Raw genomic sequence first — 19799 nt, 5'->3', positions numbered from 1 at the left:
GCATTGACCCGCAGATGGCTGGGGAGCCGGGCAGCTCCCGGGAGACGCCGCACGGAGCGGTGCCATCCTCCAGCCGCGGCCTGGCGCGGGGTGACCGCGCCGGGGTGACCCGAGCCGGGCCGCCAGAACAAAGGCGCGGAGCGACCCGCACAGGGCACGGCTCGCCGGGCAGCCGCGGCTCCGCCGGCATCCACCACGGCACCGGAGGGAGAAGGGGCTCGGGCAGAGGCAGCCATGGCTGCTCCGTGACGGGAAGGCGATGATCCCCTTCTCCCCGCGCTGCGTGACAGCAGCTCTACACAGCGACGAGGGGCGGTGACACACAAGCGAGGGGCAACGACACACAGGCGAAGGGCAGTGACACACGGACGGTGCCACGCGGCCGAGGAGCAGTGTCACACAAGGGGCAGTGGCACAGGCTCGGTGTCACCGAGCCGCCCTCAGACGCCCCCCCCGCGCGCTCCCCTCAGCCGCGGCAGCGCGGGAAGCGAAGTGCGCGCGCTCCCGCCCCGCCCTGCCTGGCTCCGCCCCGCCCCGCGGCGCACGTGGCACCCTCGCCCGCGCTGGTCACGTGACGCGGGCCCCGGGTGTTCCCCCTCCGCCCCTCCCCGTCTGACCCCGTCTCTCCCGTCTGGTCAATAGCGCGCGGCGCATGCGCGGCCATCGCATCACGCCCCCCTCCGCCTCCCCCCGGCCCGTCTCCCTCCGCCCTATATAAGGCGCGCGCGGCGGGGTCCCGGCTCCGCAGTGCGCGTGGGCGGCGCGGCGGCTCCGCGCGGCTCTGGGACCCCCTCCCCTTCCCTCCTCCCCCGGCTCCGCCGCCGCCATGAGCTCGGGGACCCCCTACATCGGCAGCAAGATCAGCCTGATCTCCAAGGCGCAGATCCGCTATGAGGGTATCCTCTACACCATCGACACCGAGAACTCCACCGTGGCGCTGGCCAAGGGTGAGGCGGGGCCCTGTGGGGGGCGCGGGCGGGCCTAGGCCGGCGCTGCCTGAGGGGACGCGGCGGGGGCCGCCGTGCCGCGAACAATGAGCGCGCCCGGGGCCCGCCCGCCCCGCGGGGCTGCGGCGGGGCTGGAGCCCCGGGTCCGGAGTGCTGCTGCTCTCCGTGAGTCAGCACTGACAGGGGCCGCGCCGGAGGGGCGGGCAGGGCCCGGGATGCTGAGCAGCTTCTCGGCTCTCCCGGGGAGAAGCGCTGCCGGCAGCGCTGGCTCCCCTTGCCATTGTCAGGAGTGGGGAGGTGACGCTCGGCATCGCTGTGCGTGGTTCGGTTCCCCTCGCTCGGCCGTGCCCGGCTGTGTGTCGGTGTTCGGTTCGAGCAGGGCCCCAGGCCGGCGCTGAGAAAAACAGATGCTGTTGTTGTGTCTTTGTTCCTTCGGTGATCAATGAGTGGACTCTGCTCAGGTGAGGAGGGTGGGAGCTCCCGCTCAGAGCGCTGTGGGGCACCTGCACCTGGGTCTGGTTTGCCGACCTTGCTGGCTCCTTAGCGAGGCTTTGCATTTTGTTCCCCTGTAGAAATACTGATCGTTATCTTTGAAACAGTGTCGTTTGGGTTCAGTTGTCACCTGTGTTGGGAACTCCTGTATTTCATCTCAGTAAAACCTGTCCTCTCTTGTTTAGTCCCTCAAACATGAACTTGCTCCTGTTCTGTTTTTCAAGTCCAGCTTGGCTACTTCAGCCAATGTGCATCGGCGTTTTCTTTCCCCGAGTTTTGTCCTTCCTCGTTCTGGGAAGTTCACACGTTCTTCATTGCCTGCAGCCAGCCATCGGGGTTGTCCAGAAAACAAACACCTTTTGTTTCGAAAGGCTGTTTGCTGGCAGGAGGCACTGACTTGTCAGATTCACAACTACCCTCAAGGCAGCCTGTGTCCCAGTGTTTACCCAGTATAATGATATTATATGATGCTGGCCATTATTTGACATCCATTAGAGTGTTTTCTGAAGTTAAAAATGTGTGTTTTCTCAAATCCACTTTTCCTCTAGGAATGTGGCCATTTGTTTAAATGCAGACATGGAGCTGTTTGTGTTAGTGCTTGGCTCAAAGAACTTGAGAGGTTGCTGGAAGGATGCGGTTCCTTTCCTGTAGGTGCAGGAAGGTCTTCACCTTGACCCAGCAGCAAGTAAAAATAGTTCCTTACATAGTTCTGCCTTACACTTACTACTTCAGAGCTGAAGTGGGTACGTTTCAAAGGCATGTGTGATTAATGTGCTTTATGATGTAAGTACATGCTCTGGATAAGATTTCTGGCAGTTCTTGTATTTATTGGTCTCTCAGTGTTCAGTTTTGATGGACTGGAATGCCTAAGAAGTAGTTGTTACAGTAGGTGGAGAATACATTTTTCCCTACCTAAAGAGCTGCTGTATAAACTTTACATCACAAATCCTGCTTTTCATTGTAGCTCAGAGGGGATTTTCAAATTTAGAGACTTTATAGCAAAGCAAAATTAGTGTCAGAATTACAAATGCAGTGACAATGTTGAAGTTAGTTACAACAGTATCAACCCTGTGTGTGGTGTCAGTGGTTTAAAACACTTGATCTCTTAGAGGCCTTAGAAGGGCCATGAGTTACTGACATGCTGTTGAGGTTGTCCAGACTGCAGGTAAATTGTTGTTACACCCTGGATGCCACTGTTTTAACACTTCCATGTGCAATGCAAGTGCCATTCTCTTTAGTTCTAGCATTCATAAAGAAAAAAATTAAGTTGAAAGAGACCTTGGAAAAAAATCTGGTTCAGCCTCTCACTAGAAGCCAGGCTGGCTCCAATTGATTTATATTTGTTAAACCTCAATATGTGCACAGAATCTTAAATGCTGGAGATTCCATGGGCTTAATTAATCACTACAAGATAGTTGCCTGTCTTGTTAGAGGCTAAACTTAAATTGCAAACAAAGGAAGCTTAAGCCCACTGCTGTCCTGTCAGCAGTGAAGGCCAGGAACTTATTCCCCCTTAAGTAGAAGTCTGAAGAAATAAGAGTTTTTGAAGAAGAAACATCCACATAAGCTCTGCTTTCCAGTCACTCTTGCGGTGCTTCCCCCCTTCAGAGCTTAAGCTCAACAGCCCTACACGAATAGGGGCTGTGTTGTAAACTGGGAGCTGCAGTGTTGTGGGATTGATTTCCTGTTCATCTGTAAGCAATAGTCAGTGACTTCATGGGAGACAGCTCTTCCCACCTCCACAGGAACTTTAGGCTGCACTTTGTGCTGTGGCAGAAACGGTTAAATACCTCAAGTGCAGGGGCAGGCAACTCAACTCCTACAGCCCCGTTTTGTCTACAAGGACTTGGCTTTCCACCTTTTTTGTTAGAAACCTTGGGACCAGCCGACTGAGTGGCTGCCTGGGCAGCTTTAGGCTTTGCAGGTCACATGTGTTTGTCCATGTGGGAGTTGATGGGCTGATCATGGTGCTTTCCAAGTTGGCTGTGGGATCCTGCAGGAGCTCCTGGATACCTTTAGTACATCTTGCCATGAGCTGTAATAATCTCATTTTGAACAGAGAGATCAGTGGTACAGTTCATGTCCAAAAGGTTACAAGCATTGCTTTCAGTTTATAATCTGCTTCTGGTTGACTGGGTTACAGCTGTAACATGATCAAACAGCAGCTGGAGATCTAAAATAACTTGGAGAGGTTATTCACCCTAGGAACTCATGGAAGATGGCCTTTGAAAGGATGTGACTGACAGCTTCTCTTTGTACCAGTGAAGATCCCTCTCCCATTAGGTGCAAGCTGAGGTGCTGAGCAGTGTGATAGGGACATTCTGGCATTCACCTGCTCCTTGGGAGCTCACCTGTGAGCTGGGTGAGGATCATTTGTAGCACTAAGTGCTGCCTGGTGTGAGGTGAACCACCTGGATACAGCTGTTCACCCTGGAGCAGGACTCTTGAATATCCCTGCCTACAACAGCCATCACTCCTCAGTTAGAAGCAGTGTGGTGTGCCAGGGATGCTCAGCACTGGCATTCAGTGCATCCACTTTTGGTGCTCTTTTTCCTGGGAGGATGTGGTGCCCCTGTCCTGTGTGACAGGAAGAGTGGCATGTCCTGGTGGAGGCGTTTCAGTACTTCCATGATTACCTGTTAGAAGCAATGGAGGGAACTCCAATACAGAATTCTTCCATTGGTAGAAAATGTGCATCAAGCCAGTATGTGCTGGTGCTAATCTGAACTCAGAGTGCCTCTCAAAGACAGAAAGCAGCCACATCAGTGAACTTGGGAGTTTCTCTAACTGGTGGTTGAAATTTCAAGCTTTTACCTGTCAGTGTCTGATTTAACTGTGCCATCTGTTTTCCTGTGCCAATAATCCAGCCTGACCTCTTCTTCCTTAATGGCTTAAATTAATTTATGCTTCTACCTAGTAGCTGCCACAGTCAGCTGATGTCTTTTTTTTCCACTGTAAGGTGTGACATTGCTGGTTAGTGTCTGTTCAAATGTTCTGGTAGCTGGCACTCAGTAAAGCCTCCCTAAGCACTGATCTCTTAGATTTATCATTGATGGCTTGCTTTGTAGTCACATTAATCATAAAAACAGTGACATTGGAGTAGAGAGAGAATTTTAATAGGAAGTTTTTATCATTGATAAAACTACCTCTATCTGCATAATAAATGTATTTAACCAAAGTGCAGATTTGAGCTCTAAAGCATTCTAAGATTTCCCCCTGCTGCTTCAGGGGCCTCTGCTGTGATCTGGTGCAGTTGTCTGGAGCTGAATGCCTGCATGGGACAGCTGCTGGGGAGGGAAGGAGAGTACAGCACTGTGGGGAAGTCCTTGGGTTTGGAGTAGGATTCTTCACTCCAGCTGGTCTATGGTCTTTACCTTCACAGCTTGATGTAAACAAAACTGTTTATACAGGCTGCTGAAAAAGTTGCCATTTGAGGGAACAGATGTGTGTGAGGAGGAGATTGAGGGTTCTGGAAGTAGCCGTTGTTGTTGTTACAAATGGCAAGTGTTGAAGGAGTACTTTTCAACGGCATAAATGTGAATTAGCACAATGCTGCGGTGGCAGTGCTGCACTAATGTCACGTTTCCATGCTCCAGTGCGATCCTTCGGCACCGAGGACCGGCCCACAGACAGACCGGCTCCTCCCCGAGAAGAAATCTATGAGTACATTATTTTTCGAGGAAGTGACATCAAAGACATCACTGTCTGTGAACCTCCAAAAGCTCAGCATACTCTGCCACAAGATCCTGCCATTGTCCAAGTAAGTTAGCCTGAAGGGTTAATAAAAAGCTGAGATAAAACAGTTGAAGGACTGCATTTTGGTAAAAATTAATAGAAATGAAGGCAAGTCAGTGTCTCGAGGAATCTTCAGATTATTTAAAGCATCCTAAATTTTGTTGTAATGTTTAAAGTAGCAGCAGCATTAAAGACTTCAGTCAACAAAAGCCAGAGCTAGCTGAGAATGCAGGAAAATCATGAAGAGGTAAACTAACCCTTCTCAGAATTTACCTAAGCTTTAGTAATGCTGTACAATGAAGTAAAGAATCACTGCCAAAGCAAGTTGGCTTCTGGACACTGTAAATGGAAATGTACTTTGTCTTGTTACAGTCTTCACTGGGCTCTGCCTCTACATCATCCTTTCAGCCACATGTGCCTTACAGCCCGTTTAGAGGTATGCCACCTTACAGCCAGCTTGCTGCCAGCTCTTTGCTTAGCCAGCAATATGCAGCTTCCTTAGGTTTAGGTAAGTACAAACTTTACTTGCTAGAATAAAGGTATGGTCTTGTATGCAGCTGCTGTGAAAGCGAGTAACAGTAACTAATACCAAGCTCCTTGCCAAGTGTCAGGCTGCAAGGAGCAGTGAATGAGCAGCTCACAACTTTGTGCAATGATTTTACTACAAGGAGGCCTGTGTTTCTCTTGCACACGCACACGAAAGAAACAAAGTAAATAGCTGAAGTTTCTTTCTGAAATTAATGGGAATACCTGACAGTTGAGGCCAGTTTGTTTCTAACCTAACACACCTCACAGCACGTGTAAAAAGAACTTGTATTCCCAGAGAGGACTGTAAATAAGGTCCTCTAATGGCTGTATTAGAGAATCTTGTATCTCTTTCCAAGTCCTTCAGATGTTTCACTACCTTGTATCTTATCCATGTATCTCTGCTCTCTTCTTCCCTCTATCTCTTTAGAGAAATTGGTAAGCCCTCCAGCATCAGCAGCTGCTTCCAGCCCTAGTTCTTCTCCGTCTCCACAACCTGTTTCAGAGCCTGACATGTCTTCAGAGCCCCATCAGCTCTCTTCCAAGGGTAACAGCAGTTTGAGGACTCCAAATATTTGGAAGAACTGCATGGCACTTGCAAACACTCTGTTCTTGTTAACCCCTCCTAGAATGATAGTGCTCATATTGGTAATGCCAGTAGAACTAGTTTGTTCTCAGCTTTTTTTTTTTGCCTTTCATTAAATGAAGTATGGTTCCTCCTGTCCTAGAAGTATCAATTAGAGACAGGAGAAAGGAAAAGTCCAGGACAGTGGATCCTCTTGTGTAAGTATCAGGAGAAGGATGAAGTTGAGAGATGCTAATGTGCTGCATCCTCTCCAGGAACATGTGTCACCATAGGGTTTGGCTGAGGAAGTGGTTAGAAAAATAAGCACAATGCTTAAATTGTGGGTGGCCTTGTGGTTGGAGACTTAGGCTGATCAAAAATTCGGGAGTGTTTTCTGTAATCGAGGAAACATCAGGATAGATTTTATGCATGATGGGGCATTGTACCTTGTCCAGACTCCCAGTTAGTAAAGCATGACTAACAGTAAGCAATTCCTGAGTAGCAGAGATAACACAGTTCTGGGTGCTTGCTTCTATGTGTGAAACCTTTAAAGAAGGTTGAGTTGAGATACCGGACTGACCATCCTCAGAGCAAGGTGACCAGGTGCAGGCTGCATTTAAACATGATAATTAGTTTCATCTGATTTTAGCTTAAGCATGTATGCTTGTGTTGGCATGAAGCTTTTTACTTACTCTCTGCTTTTGGCCATCTATCTGTACATAGTTTCTCAATACTCTGGCTAAACCTTGAAATGTTCTCATGTTAAACTTGCACATCAGCTTTGTCCTACTCAATAATCCTTAGGATATGTCTGTCTTCCTTGCAAGTTTTCTAGGTGTACATTAACTGGGAACCTGCATGATGTAACCTACTGGGTATATCTCATGTGGACTTGGGTGACCCAGAAGTGTCAGTGGCTTGGTTTGTGTGAACTCTTCAGCTTTTCACTTTTCTTGCTCTTTTAATATATTCAGTTAAAGCTTGCTTCCAAGCAGTTCTTATGCATAACTACATGAACCTGTAGTACTCCAAACCTTCTAATTAAACCTAGAATGCAGTGTTTCTTCTGAGTACTGAAGACTGTCACTTTTTAGTATAATTGGTGTGAGGTATACCAAACCATGAAAAGTATTTACATGTTTTGTAGTGTGAATAAATAAGCCTGGATGGAAGAGCAACAGAAGTCTTGGTAACACTTTGGCCTTGACCAAGAAGGAATTTAAAAGGGTAACTTTGAGATCCTGGTCTGGTTTCAGGTTTTCTTTGTCTGAAAGCTCTAACAATAAGCAATGAAGTTGGAGGACTTCTAAAAGCAGCTTACAAAAGGGGATGTAGCTGAGGTGCTTAAGCTTTTGCTGCAAAACCTTTTTGACAAAGTGGGGAAACTTTCTTGAACAGTTTCAAAATGCTGAATTTTTGTTTCAGATTTGAAGTTATTTGATGTAAAATAAAATCCTGCATAACGTAGAAATTAGATTTTGGTATAAACTGTCTGAGAGACTGACTTGGCTTGGTTGTTTTATGTTTGTCTAACTTGATTTAAGAAATAAATGGGTATATTTCCTGAAACTGAGGCTCTGGATGTGAGGGCCATGACTTGAATGGCAGTGGTGCCTTACCTGGTGCCACTTAAACTTAACCTGTAATGATGCACACTCAAGGCTTTGAGTCATTCTCGACCAAACGGTTTCTCCCTAGAAGTGGGCAGGGTTTGAACGGCGTTGGCGCATTTTCCAAGAGGCACTTAGTCATTGGGATCTTTTCCAGGTGCTGGCTTTCCTTCTGTTCACCCAGTCCGCAAAAGCCCCATGGTAGAGCAGGCTGTCCAGACTGGCCCAGTTGACAGCATCAATTCCCAAAAGCTTCCCCCAGGGAAGGTGACTCCGGGGATTCCGCGCAGCGCACGGCAGGTCCCGCAGGCCAACAGCAAAGCCAGCGGTATGTACGCACCTCTTCAGCCCTGAGAGCTGGGCTGGAGCATCCTTCCCAGGTGCCCTGCAGCACTGAGCTGCTTGGAGATTGTTCCTGTGCTCCTTTAAAGTTTATCCTTCTTGTTCAGTAGATACAGTTCAGGCAGCACCTGTGCAAACCCAAGGACAGGTGAATGATGAAAACAGAAGACCTCAAAGGAGAAGATCGGGTAGGTTAAGCTGATGCTAAACAGTCACAACAGCCTGTGAAGGCAAGTGGTGTTAACTTCAGGTGGAGGATTAACTGACAGAAGATTGAGAGAAAGCTTTGGGCATCCAGAGATGCTCCCTAACAGAACAGCTTCTGGAGTTGCAGAAGTTCAGAACATTCCAGAGACAGAGTTCCTTTTCTAGGAAGTTGAAGGTATGTCATAAAAATCAATGCTGTGACTTGGCAGCAGCAACTGGCTTTCTCTGAAACCTCAAGTATTTTTACTGGGAGAGAGAGGCAGCCTGTTTGAGACTTTCCAGAGCTTTTATAACAGAGAGGATCTATGGAACTCTCACCTCCATAGAGCAGAATTCTTATTTCAAAGTGTCAGTACAAGCATGGGTCAGAAGAAAGTAAAATTCAAACAGGTTTCTGCCCAAGTAAAATGAGAAAAGACAGGAAACAACATTTCTGACTCTGTCTTCTAATTAATTAGTGTGTAGAATGGGTTATAACTTTTCCAGAAAGGAGTGCATAGCATCTCAGTTGGAAACTAGAAACTAGATAGTACAAGGTCCCTTTGGGGGTAGATGAGTCTTTTGCTGGGTTTTCTGAGAGCTCCTCTTTGCCATCACAACAGGTTTTAGGCTAATTACAGTGCTGTGTTTGCAGGTGAAGAGCAGACAGGAAAGATAATTTTCCCCACCTCCCTCAGCTTTTCTTGCTGTAGTCCTTGTTCTGACTTCCTCTCTGCACACTGGAAGGAAAGTTGGGTGCACTTGTAGTGGTAAGACTGACATCCAGGAACGCTGCTCAGAAAGTTAAAGTGTTGCTGTAATGTGTCTTCTACAGCCAAAGTCAGAAGTTGCTTTCAAAGAGATGTGGCCTAACCACAGGACTGGAAGCCAGAAACTCCTGAGTTCTGTCCCTGGTTTCCTCTGCTCTTGAGCAAGTCATGTAACCTCCCTGTGCGTTACCAAGTGTTTAAACTCTCCTGCTTTCAGGAAACAGGAGAACCAGAAACCGTTCTAGAGGACAAAACAGACCAACTACTGTGAAGGAAAATACAATAAAGTTTGAAGGTGACTTTGACTTTGAAAGTGCAAATGCACAATTCAACAGAGAGGAACTTGATAAAGAATTCAAGAAGAAACTAAACTTTAAAGGTTTGTGCCTTCATTAAATATGAATTGCTGAGCTAGTAGTAAACACTGCATAGACAAACTGGTTCTGAAAAACTGTATGATTACTTCTCAAATCTTGTTTGAGGGAGCAAGAGAACAGATGGCTCTGCAGTGTGTACCTCAAGGAACTGTAATACATTTCATTATCTTCAGATGACAAAGCAGAGACGGGGGAAGAAAAAGGAGACCCTGGAGTAGCAACCCAAAACAATGATGGTAATGCAGAGGAGGACCTGCTGGGGCCCAACTGCTATTATGATAAATCCAAGTCTTTCTTTGACAACATTTCTTCAGAACTGAAATCTAGGTGAGTGTTTTCTAAAAGCTTAGTTTTTAAGTGGAATTTAGGCATAAATTTTCAGATATAATCTATGTGACATTGTTTCATTATTCAAAAATTTTAGAATAGATTTTAGACGGAATATTGCCATGCATTTGGTGGCTCACAAGTGATGTGAACCAAGCTTCATGCAGTGGGATCAAACAAAAAGCATTTCTGCTGATATGATACACTTGCCTGAACTATGACAGAGGAGTTCCTATTTCTGTTTCCTAGTACTGACTTTGAACCCATTGATTTTAAACAAATTCCTTATCTGGCTTGTGGGAGAGGAGGCATCAGGGTCATGCTGTACTGAAGGTGCAGCTGGCAGACAGGAGTGAGCTAAACCTGGAGGTGGGGCAGAGAGGTCAGCTCTGGCTGTGGAAATGCAGTAGGTTAAATGTTGGTAACAAGAAGGGAAAGCTTCAGCTTTCACTGCCACCACTGATAGTATCAAGTGCCTGGAGAAATGAGACATCCCTTTAGTGTCAGCATGAGGGGTTTCCTGGGCTCTCTGGCTGCAGAGGGGTGGGTTAGAGCGAGTACACTGCAGCTGGTGCTTGTTGCAGTGCAGCCCAACAAAATCAGGGGTTTGAGGCTTCCTCTCCAAGTGAGCTGGTGGCTCTTCAATGTTTGTGTTGAAGCGGAGCTGTGTTCAGTTCCAGGCGCACCACGTGGGCTGAGGAGAGGAAGCTCAACACAGAGACCTTTGGAGTGTCTGGACGGTTCCTGCGTGGCCGCAGCTTCCGAGGTGGATTTCGAGGTGGAAGGGGGAGTGGAGCAGCGAGGAGAAACCAGACCACTCACAGAGCTGGTACTGGCAGAGTGTAACTTCAGAGGCAAGTGGTCTAGCAAGAGTAAATACTCTCTCTGAGCCAGGTTTGTCTCTTACTCCTTGCCTGAACTGTCTGTGCAGCCTGTTTCACCGTCCAGTCTCGTGAATATAGCAAGAATTGTTCCTTATTGGATCTGATTGATATTTCTAAAGGGTAGAAGGGGAAATAGGAGTGGTTTGACATGCTGATTTCTGTTGATTTCTTGGTCTCACCTGTCTGAGAAAAGGCTCAGCTCAAGCAAGCAGCTTTTAGTTTCTAATGAAGCATTTCAGCTCATAAGGGGTGTGAGCTTTGCTGTTTCCCTTTTTTGGGAGAAGAACTCCATAATATCAAATCTAATTCTACCTTTTTTTCTGAATAGGTTCAAACATCTCTCCTGAGAGGATGAAACTGTATATAAAAAGAAAACAACCAACTGCTGCACTAATGTGGGAAAATGGTTCATATTGTTTACTGTCTCAGCTCAAGCGACAGAATTTCATGTACTACTGCTTATATTTTGGACTTATTTTGGACCAGCCACTGTCCGCTGGAATATTTTTTGGAAGAGGGAATGTGTTCAGGGGTACCTTCTTCAGGGTGTCTTTTCTTTTTGTGTTTTTCAAGTGCAGACTAACTTACATGGTTCTTCTTTCTGGGTCTCTCAAGGCTGCTATAGTCTAAGCTCAAAGTAAGACTCTTTTTCTGAACCCTGGAGAAGAGAAATCATGTTTTAACACGGAACCAAAGCTCACTTGAAATAAACCAGCTATAATTTGTTTGTTCTGAGTAACCAAATGGATCCTTTGGTGCTGCTGGTCTCATGGATCTTGGCAGCAGGTGCGAAGTAGCACTTGGTATCTGGAGAAATGGATTCCTGGTGCTGAGGAGTTGTGTATATTGTCACTTGGGAATACTGGAGTGTTGATCATGTAGTAGTGTTTCTAACTGTACAGCTGTTTGTGGGCTGGTGCTGGGCTGGAGGTACCACAGGACCGTGGCTCTGCCTTGAGCTGAAGGGTGTTGGGTGTGCTTGGGGCTTGGAGCTCCTGGCTGGAGCGTGGGGACACCATGTGGGATGGGAGCAGTGACTGTCCCCACTCGTGTGCAGAGCTTTTGGCAGTAGTGACTGTCTGGGAAGGACAGCTGAAGCTCTGACTTGTTTGCCTCGGTTTGTACCTCGCTGAAGGCGGCACCAAATGCAAACAGTTCTCTGTACTCTGTAGACTGTGGTGGAACTCTTTGGAATGTTTTCATTCAACTAGGGATGGGAGACCATATAATGAAGCTTAACAGATGGGCATGTTTAATTTTTCCTCTATACCCCCATACTGTAAATAGTTTAGTTGTTTTCCTTTTGTTTTTAAAATCTGTATGTGGGGAGAGGGCTGGGAGGGAGGGGTTACCTTTGTTTGCATGAAGTAAGTGGGTTAAATTGCTATAGGCATGTGTCCCGTTTTTGGTTGGTAGGGACTTTTGTTTAAAAAGCACCTTGATGACTGAACCCCTTACATAGCTCAAGTTTTTTTAGTTATGCATTGACCTAGGTTACTGTAAAAGCTTGGATTTATTTTTGTAGGACTTTATTGCTGAGAATTAGAACATAGCAGTGGGGCTGCTCTTTGGAGTAATGTAAATTGTAATTATAATAAACATGTAAATGTTTAATGTTTCCCTCCACCTCTGTTCTGTATAGAGCTCCATACCATCATTCTCTACAACTCCTCTGTGCCTGTCCTTGCAGGGCTCCCATCCAAGCTGGAGAAAAGCCTGGCTGCAGAGCTCTGGCAAACCTGGAAGTGTTACACTTTCCACTGTATTGGAAGAAAGTTGAAACACCCACATCCAGGCAGTGCACGTTGTACTGTTGCCCTGGCTCTGTGCTGGGACTCAGCCTAAGGGAGGGTTATGTTACTCCAGCCTCCCAGAGGGAAGCCCTGGGCTGGTGGGGTTCCCCAGGAGCCTGTTAGGAGCCAGTGCTGCTGCTGCAGGGCCTGGCTCACACCTCTGAGCTGGAGTGTGCTGAAATGGCTCACTCAGAGCTGCTCTGCCTCTAATTTCTCTGCTGGCAAAGCAGCCACTGTGGCTCTAAGTGTGGCGATGGAATTGCACTGCCCTGGCAGAGGATGGGATGAGAAACCCTCACTGCTCCTCTGTAATCACTATTATTCACATTTACCTGTGCCTTTTTAGTTGAGTGGGATCAATTCTTTTGTCTCCACAGTAAAGCTTCAGATCCCTTGCATAAGCACATCCTTGACACTGCTGCAGTTTGTATCCCAGCTCCAAGCCAAGTGCTGGCCTGGCTCCTGATGTCCAGGAGCAGAGGGGCCCTGTTGCTGTGGCTCAGCCCCAGGGCTTGTTACCAGTGAGCCCTTCTTCCCCAGGAGCCCTGTCACCTTCCCCATGGAAAATTCCCACTGTGTGGGAACAACTGTAGTGACTAGAGCAGGGGACCAAGTACAGCTTTTTTGACTTCAGCGTTCCAGCCCAAGGGCTGATAAATTAAACAACCTGCTGTTCCAGGATGCTTCCTCTGGCTCGTGTGCTATAATGTGTCCCTGAGCAGCAGCAGCACTGCTGCTTCCCTGTCCTTGACTCCTGTGGGATCCTCTGCCCCCACTGCTGGGCAGCATTTCCCCGTAACCAGCTCCTGGCTGTGAGAGCCCAGCACTGCTGCCTGGGGCATCCCTGCCCTAGAGCCCCTGGGGCTGAGGTATCCAGAGCTGCCTCCAGCAGGCTCCTGGCCCTTGCCACCCCAGTCCTGCTCTGACCCTGTCACACCCTCTGGCTGTGCAAGAACAGACTGAAGAGCTGCTTCCAAGAACAGTTTGGTTCTACCTACTTGGCGTAAAGGAGCACCTGTTCCTATTACTACTGAGACTTGAGAGTTTGAGCTCAGGTGGAGAGAGGCCTGAGGCTGGAAACAGCTCAAACCAACTCCTGTGGTAAGGTAGACAGGAAGGCAAATACCAGAGGAGAAACTGGAGAAGAGCTTCAAGTCCGTTGTCTGTAACACTTGCTATAGTTATTGTTTAGCTCCTTATTGTGCCTAAGTCCCCCCTCAGGAATCTGTTTTACTCTGAACTACACTTGGAAGCACCAGGTCATGTACCTCTGCCCTGAGCATGTGCCTGCAGCAGCATGTTCTCATACTGACCCCCAAAATATAGCCCCCATCTCTGTCCTGTCCTTTAGCAGTAAAACACACACCTGCTGTCACACCTGCAGGGCAGAGCCAGCCTTTTCACTGTGAGAGATGTCCACTAGGGAATAAAACCCCCACCTCCATACTAGTTATGTTGAGACCGTAACACAAACCCCAAGGCAGCTGCTTAAGGTAAAAAAAGGGACATACTCAGTGCAGAAAAGAACCATTAAACAAAGTGAAGTGTCCAGGGAAAAAAATGCAAGCAAAGTCTCTGTCCTTTAATGGGTCACTGCTGCTGTTCTGTAGCCAACCAGATCATCCTGGGTAATTAAAATCCAAGGAACAGACAGGGGTTTTTAAAATAACAGCTTTAAAAAAAAATCAGTAGGTTTATTGTAGGTCTCGAGAGAGCACAGTATGAGTAACTGGAATGCCTACATGTCTATACAGAATAACCCATCACTTGAATTAAAAAGAAGCAGCTAAGCAGGTGCATTTCATTCATCATGATGTTTTCTTCTGTTTTTTCTTTTCATTTTCTTCCTTTTCCTTTTCAATTTCAGCCACATACTTCTCAATTTCTTCAGGGTTTAGGATCTAAAACAGAAACATGGGTGACCCTCAGGATAAACTTAAAGAGACATTAATGGAAATTATTCTAGTTCTGCCATGGAAGAACCTTAACTGCTGTTTATCTGGAAGCAGGTACCCGCTGCAGACACAACAACATTCCTTGGCCACTAAGAATAAACTGAAGTATTTGTCAGTGCAAAATGTGAGATTAAGGGCTGGAAGTTAAGGCAGACCAACAAGGACAATATCAGAGATGGGCTCAAGGGGAGAGAAGCAAACAACAGCCTCACCTTGAGCGGCTGCTCCCGTCTCATGACTGCCAGCTCGATGTTCTTCCCACCAGACTGCACCACCTGGGTGAGGCAGAGGGAAACTTTAGGAGCCTGGCCAGGAATTCACTCCAACAAACCCCTCTCAGGTCTCCTTAGACGGAGAAGAGATCTGGATGGGGTGTATTTCACTCCTTAGCTCTTAAGCTTTCAACACCAGCAGCACTAACTCTTAAAAGGGTCATTTTTACACTGGTGTCAGTGCCCTGGCTAGATGGAGAACACCTCAGCCCCACCACTTGACTTGTGCTATTTTCTGTATCTTAAACTTCAATTAAAAATTAAAATATTCAGCATGTGCTTTAGCACATCTTTGATGCATTTGTGTTAATGCCCAGAACTAAAGTAAGTTCATTCTGTGTAAACTATGGAAATTGTTACCCCAAATATTCTGAACCTTGCATTCAATCCAACACCCACAGCCCACAGTATTTCCTTGGGACATCCACAAATATTTTCCCATATTCACATCTCAGAAGTGAATGTGGACAAAGTGAAAAGCACAGAAGAGATGTGAAACAGCCTCACCTCGAGAAGAGCCTTGATGACAAGTTTAATAGTCAAATCATCTGTTTCAATGGCCTCATCAGTGTAGTTTTTCTCCAGGAACTCACGCACAGATTTGGCTCCTCTGCCAATGGCATTCGCCTGGAAATATTATGGAGAAAAAGAAAACGAATGAGAGTTTAGAAAGTATTTCATTTGCAGACTAAGAAAGAAACACAAAGTTGTACAATTGCATAATCTGTCACACACAAAGACAGTTGTCTGGCACAGGTGGGTTGCTTTGGGGGTTTTTTTTGAAAGCAGGACAAGACTTCCCAAGGAAAGCTGAACTGCAGATGGCCACTCTCAGTACATTTAATCATTAAGGACTTTTGCAGCTGTGAGACAGCACCATCTGGCCAGTGAGATCTCCTCTACCCCAATCCCACTTTAAAGGAGACATTAACTCACAAATATTCCATTTCACCAGGGGCTGAATCCACTCACCTTCCAAGCATGGTATGTGCCAGAGGGGTCAGTCTGGTACAGCCGTGGGGTCCCGTCAAAGTCAAAGCCCACGATGAGCGCGGAGATCCCGAAGGGTCTGCGGCCGTTGCTCTGCGTGTACCTCTGAGCACAAAGGACACACTCACAGGCACTTCTGAAAACACTTCTAGGGTGCAAAGCAGACTCTGGAGCAGTTACAACCAGAGGAGCCACCAGAAATGCTTTTAGCTGGCTCTCTCCATTAGTCAGAACTCTGTGTCTCAGAGAACTCCTAAGGCAGGCAAGTGAGGTGGTTCCTGTCCAGCTCCAGTTCCTATACCTGGGTACAGCTTCCAGAAGCACCTCCCCACCTCCTGAGTGGTGCTGAGGCAAGCACCAGTGGTCTGCAAGCCCCAGTGTGGCCCCAGTGTACCAAAAAGTACCATGAACACAGTTTTCACCAATGATTTGCACTGATTCCACAGGAAACCACGGCCACTCTGTGGCTGTAAGCTGCTTACACTGGAGCCATGTCACAGCCCTCCTGGGACACCGCTAGCAAAGTCACTGCCGTGTCACACAGCAGGAGCAGCAGGGCTGACACCCACAGCACCACGGCAGCAGGAGCTGGGCCAGGTGTGTTTGCACACTTTGAGAGAAATGGTGAATGTGCCAGAAAGATAGACACAACTGTGAGACTGAATAAAGGAACAAAGTGGAACTTTGAGAAGTGGTGCCTTACTCTGACAGACTAGTGACTATTACAAGAATCACATTGTTACCATCAGCACTGTTCCAACACATTTGTGCATCAGTAAATTAGATTTTCTCTAATTCTCACTAGTGGCTGAAAATCAGTTTAATACACTGGCAAATGAGTAATTTTCTCACAGAACACAGCTGGGCGTATTCTGATGCTGCAATTCATTCTAAATTCATGACTATCAAACATAAAACATATTAAATATTACACCAGTTTGCTCCCCTCTTACCCATCCCTGCAAGGGCCTTGCAGGAAGGAAAACTACCAGGGGCCATGAAGAAAAGATTAACACAGGCCCACTGTTGTGGGAGTGAGATGAGCAGAGTGCTCCTGGTGACAGAACACACAGAACTGTGCAGTCCTTACAAGCACTGGGTGCTTTATCTTGGGGGAAAAAAACTCCAATCAAAGAGCACTCAGTCATTCTTTTCCATTGCTACATCTCCATTCCCAACAAACACCCACAGTGTGTTTTTAACCAGGTAAGTGGAGTGAGGCCAAGGACAGACATTTACATAGCTTGAAGAAGTGTCAGATATTCCATGTGTGTTCCATGCTACCCATGTGACACTCTGGTACACACCTGTTACACACCCACGTTACACATTATGCACAACACAGGCTAACATAACAGCACACAGAACATCTGCAGCAGGTCAGGACAAGTCTCCAGCAGCTCTGTGCAGCCCCAAGTACCTGTTTCAGGCTGGCAATGTAGCGTGTGATGTACTCCACGGTGACAGGATCCTCCACGGTGAGCCTGTGGCTCTGACATTCCACTCGAGCTCTGTTTATCACTATCCTGGCATCAGCTGTCAGCCCTGAAACCACAGAGGGGCCTCAGAGTCATGAAAAAACCTCACAACACCAATCTGGCCCTAAAAGGCCCAAGGGCTCAGTGTCAGCAGCAAGGGAAAATCAAAGCAGAGCTCAAACTCTCAGGTTTGCTGAGAAAGAGCATTTGTAAGGCAGCAGAAAATGACACAAAAATAACTGAAGGATCTGGTTTACAGATTCAATGTTTGTGAGTTAGGTGACACACATAACTCTGAACCAGGTAAGGGGAATATTACTGACAGAATTCCATATCCCAGCAAATCTGCAATGCTTATTCTCACAGACATTATTTCTCATGCAGTCCAGTTTCATCTGCCCAGCAAACCTCATCTAGTTAATGAGGCTACAGCAGCATGATGCTGGCTAACAAAAGTGTGTGACCTTTTAAAAAAAAGATTTTGAAGAAATTCAATTCTTATCTTACTTTTTAGCTAATGCTGCCATTTTTTATTTACAGACTTGTTTTTATTAGAGAATTTTTTCTCAAGTTTGTGAACACCCCTGCACATATCCCAGACCCTGGCTAGGGAGCAAGGCAGGAGAAAGAACTGAGCCTCTCATTCCTGCACACTGAACCTAAACACTGTTGTTTTAGTCAGTTAAATCAGATCTCCCCTTAAAAATATTACTGACACTAACACTCTATTTCTCCATATTTAAAACAAAAGCATAAGCTAACTGTGGGAATACTGTGCTTCCCACAGTTCTCAGCCAGCTACACCCTGTGTTTTGTATTTTCAGATTCCATAAACACGCCCAAAGGTGCCAAATAACTGCCAAAACCACTGGAGGGACCATGTACCTGCAAAAGCCATGCAGACATTGTCATCCAGAGCACAGATCTTCCGGACAGTTCTCTCATCCTGGAGTTTTGCCACTGACTTCTTCTCCACACCAAGGACAACAATATCCTTCCCTCTGACTCCAACCTTCCATGCACGAAAAGAAGTAAAAAAGTTAACCTAGGTCAAAAAATCCTCATAGCTGCAGACTTTGCTCAAATGAGCAGTAACCAGGCACAAACCCCCCTTACCTCAGCTTGAAGTCAAGATTTTATTTCCCACTCAGCCCGGAGGCAGGACTGATGTAACAAAAATTGCAATGCATTTCGGGGTGCAGTTTCACCATCAGTGTATACCAACCTAAATCCCTGTGGCTCCCAAGAGACAGATTCCAGCTCCTCTTACAAACTGTCTTTTCTCCAACAGCACCATGAGTGTTTCCACAGCCACAGAACCAGGATGAACAAGCAAAGTCTCCACTAGTGCAGTGGCACTGCTGAACTCAAGAGCCCAAGGCACTGAAGATCAGGCCAAGTAACACCTACAGCTGCCAAAATGTTCTGTCAGTAGCTGCCTTCATGCCCTAATTCATACCTTGAATACACCTTTTACAACATCACGGAGGACAAAAAACCTTTAACCCTTTCCCTTCATTTCCACTGTTTCTCACAGAGGGATGGGAGTATTTTTTTCTTATGGCCTGGCCTTGCTGTCAGCATGTTCCAAATGTTTCCAAAAACATTAAACAACAAGAGACAAGATGGGTGGTTATATTGCACGCTGTCTCCACTTTTAGAGGATTTTTAATTTCGTAAAAAAAAAAAAAAAAGAAGAATCTCTTTGGTACTAAATCTTGTTACATTCATTCCCATCCCAAAAATTTCTTTTTGGTAATGGCAATTAAAACATACCACAACTATTAATACAGTGATGACTTTTTAAAATTAAAACTTATTATTGCTATAACTGATTACAATCACTAACAAAATGCTATTTGCAAATTAATACTTTTCTTCTCCTGCCCTAAACGAAATAAAAGTTCCACTGAGCAAAAAGCTTGGGACAACTGGACGCTGGGAGCCAACAATGTACTTCCAAGCGCTTTTACCGGCGCGTTTCCCAGCGCACCGGGACCAAACCGCGCGATCCGCAGCGGGCACACAGAGCAGAGGATCCCCGCGGGCCCGGCACACGGCCGGAGCCCCCCGGGCTTTGGGCAGCATTCCCGGCGGTGGATTCCCCCCGAGGGATCCCCCCGAAGCCGCTCCCGCCGCTCCCGCGGCCTCCCGGGCCCTCCAGGCCGTGCGCTCAGCGCGGCGCAGGCCCCGCCGCCGGGCCCCTCTCCGCCGCCGCCCCGCCAGCCCCGCGGCCGCTCACTCACCGCGGTGGAGCCTTTCTTGACCGCCTCCTGCGCGTACTCCACCTGGAAGAGGTGCCCGTCCGGGGAGAAGACGGTGATGGCGCGGTCGTAGCTCATGGCTCCGGCAGAACCCGCACCGTCATCCGGGCGGGCCGGGGGCGGGGCCGCTGCGCTCCTGCGCCGCGCACTTGGCGTAGGCGCCTCGCCCTGCGCACTTGGCGTACGCACCTTGCGCAGCGCCCGGCACGCCCCGCACTCGGCGCACGCACCGCGGGCGGCCCCGCTGCCGCAGGGAACACAGGAGGATTTGGGGGGAAAGTGACCTC

The 19799-nt window shown here is 47.5% G+C and overlaps 2 protein-coding genes across 5 annotated transcripts; one reads left to right on the top strand and one right to left on the bottom strand.

Moving 5' to 3' along the window:
- The first annotated feature begins 742 nt into the window (after nt 1–742).
- Nucleotides 743–12374, top strand: LSM14B (LSM family member 14B). 4 transcript variants are annotated; one of them, XM_066330895.1, is made up of 10 exons: nt 743–947; nt 5036–5199; nt 5547–5682; nt 6130–6246; nt 8032–8202; nt 8327–8404; nt 9390–9551; nt 9723–9876; nt 10551–10730; nt 11089–12374. In XM_066330895.1, exons 1-9 carry the CDS (start codon nt 827–829, stop codon nt 10720–10722), a joined length of 1275 nt encoding a protein of 424 aa, XP_066186992.1. In that variant the 5' UTR covers nt 743–826; the 3' UTR covers nt 10723–10730; nt 11089–12374. The 4 variants fall into 4 exon arrangements, with proteins under 4 accessions (XP_066186992.1, XP_066186991.1, XP_066186994.1 ...); XM_066330894.1 differs by having other exon boundaries at nt 8324–8404; XM_066330897.1 differs by lacking the exon at nt 6130–6246 and having other exon boundaries at nt 744–947.
- A 1852-nt stretch (nt 12375–14226) lies between these two features.
- Nucleotides 14227–19649, bottom strand: PSMA7 (proteasome 20S subunit alpha 7). The gene is made up of 7 exons (XM_066330893.1): nt 19495–19649; nt 18134–18260; nt 17191–17315; nt 15753–15875; nt 15288–15407; nt 14721–14783; nt 14227–14454 (listed from the first exon to the last, which is right to left on the bottom strand). The coding sequence occupies exons 1-7, from the start codon at nt 19588–19590 to the stop codon at nt 14362–14364; spliced, it is 747 nt and encodes a 248-aa protein (XP_066186990.1). The 5' UTR covers nt 19591–19649; the 3' UTR covers nt 14227–14361.
- Between the last annotated feature and the right edge of the window lie 150 nt (nt 19650–19799).

The sequence above is a fragment of the Sylvia atricapilla genome, chromosome 16 (genome assembly GCF_009819655.1).
Source record: "Sylvia atricapilla isolate bSylAtr1 chromosome 16, bSylAtr1.pri, whole genome shotgun sequence".
In the NCBI taxonomy this organism is placed as follows: domain Eukaryota; kingdom Metazoa; phylum Chordata; class Aves; order Passeriformes; family Sylviidae; genus Sylvia; species Sylvia atricapilla.
The sequence above is the reverse complement of the archived record's forward strand: the minus strand, read 5'-3'. Positions and strand labels throughout refer to the sequence as shown.

Excerpts from the sequence above, each read along its gene's own strand:
- LSM14B (XM_066330894.1), top strand. The coding sequence starts at position 827 with ATGAGCTCGGGGACCCCCTACATCGGCAGCAAGATCAGCCTGATCTCC. Across the intron at positions 5,683-6,129 it reads TGCAGCTTCCTTAGGTTTAG|AGAAATTGGTAAGCCCTCCA; the intron begins GTAAGTACAAAC and ends CTATCTCTTTAG. Across the intron at positions 6,247-8,031 it reads CCATCAGCTCTCTTCCAAGG|GTGCTGGCTTTCCTTCTGTT; the intron begins GTAACAGCAGTT and ends GATCTTTTCCAG.
- PSMA7 (XM_066330893.1), bottom strand. The coding sequence starts at position 19,590 with ATGAGCTACGACCGCGCCATCACCGTCTTCTCCCCGGACGGGCACCTC. Across the intron at positions 18,261-19,494 it reads TCAAGAAAGGCTCCACCGCG|GTTGGAGTCAGAGGGAAGGA; the intron begins GTGAGTGAGCGG and ends CGTGCATGGAAG. Across the intron at positions 14,455-14,720 it reads GACGGGAGCAGCCGCTCAAG|ATCCTAAACCCTGAAGAAAT; the intron begins GTGAGGCTGTTG and ends TTTCTGTTTTAG.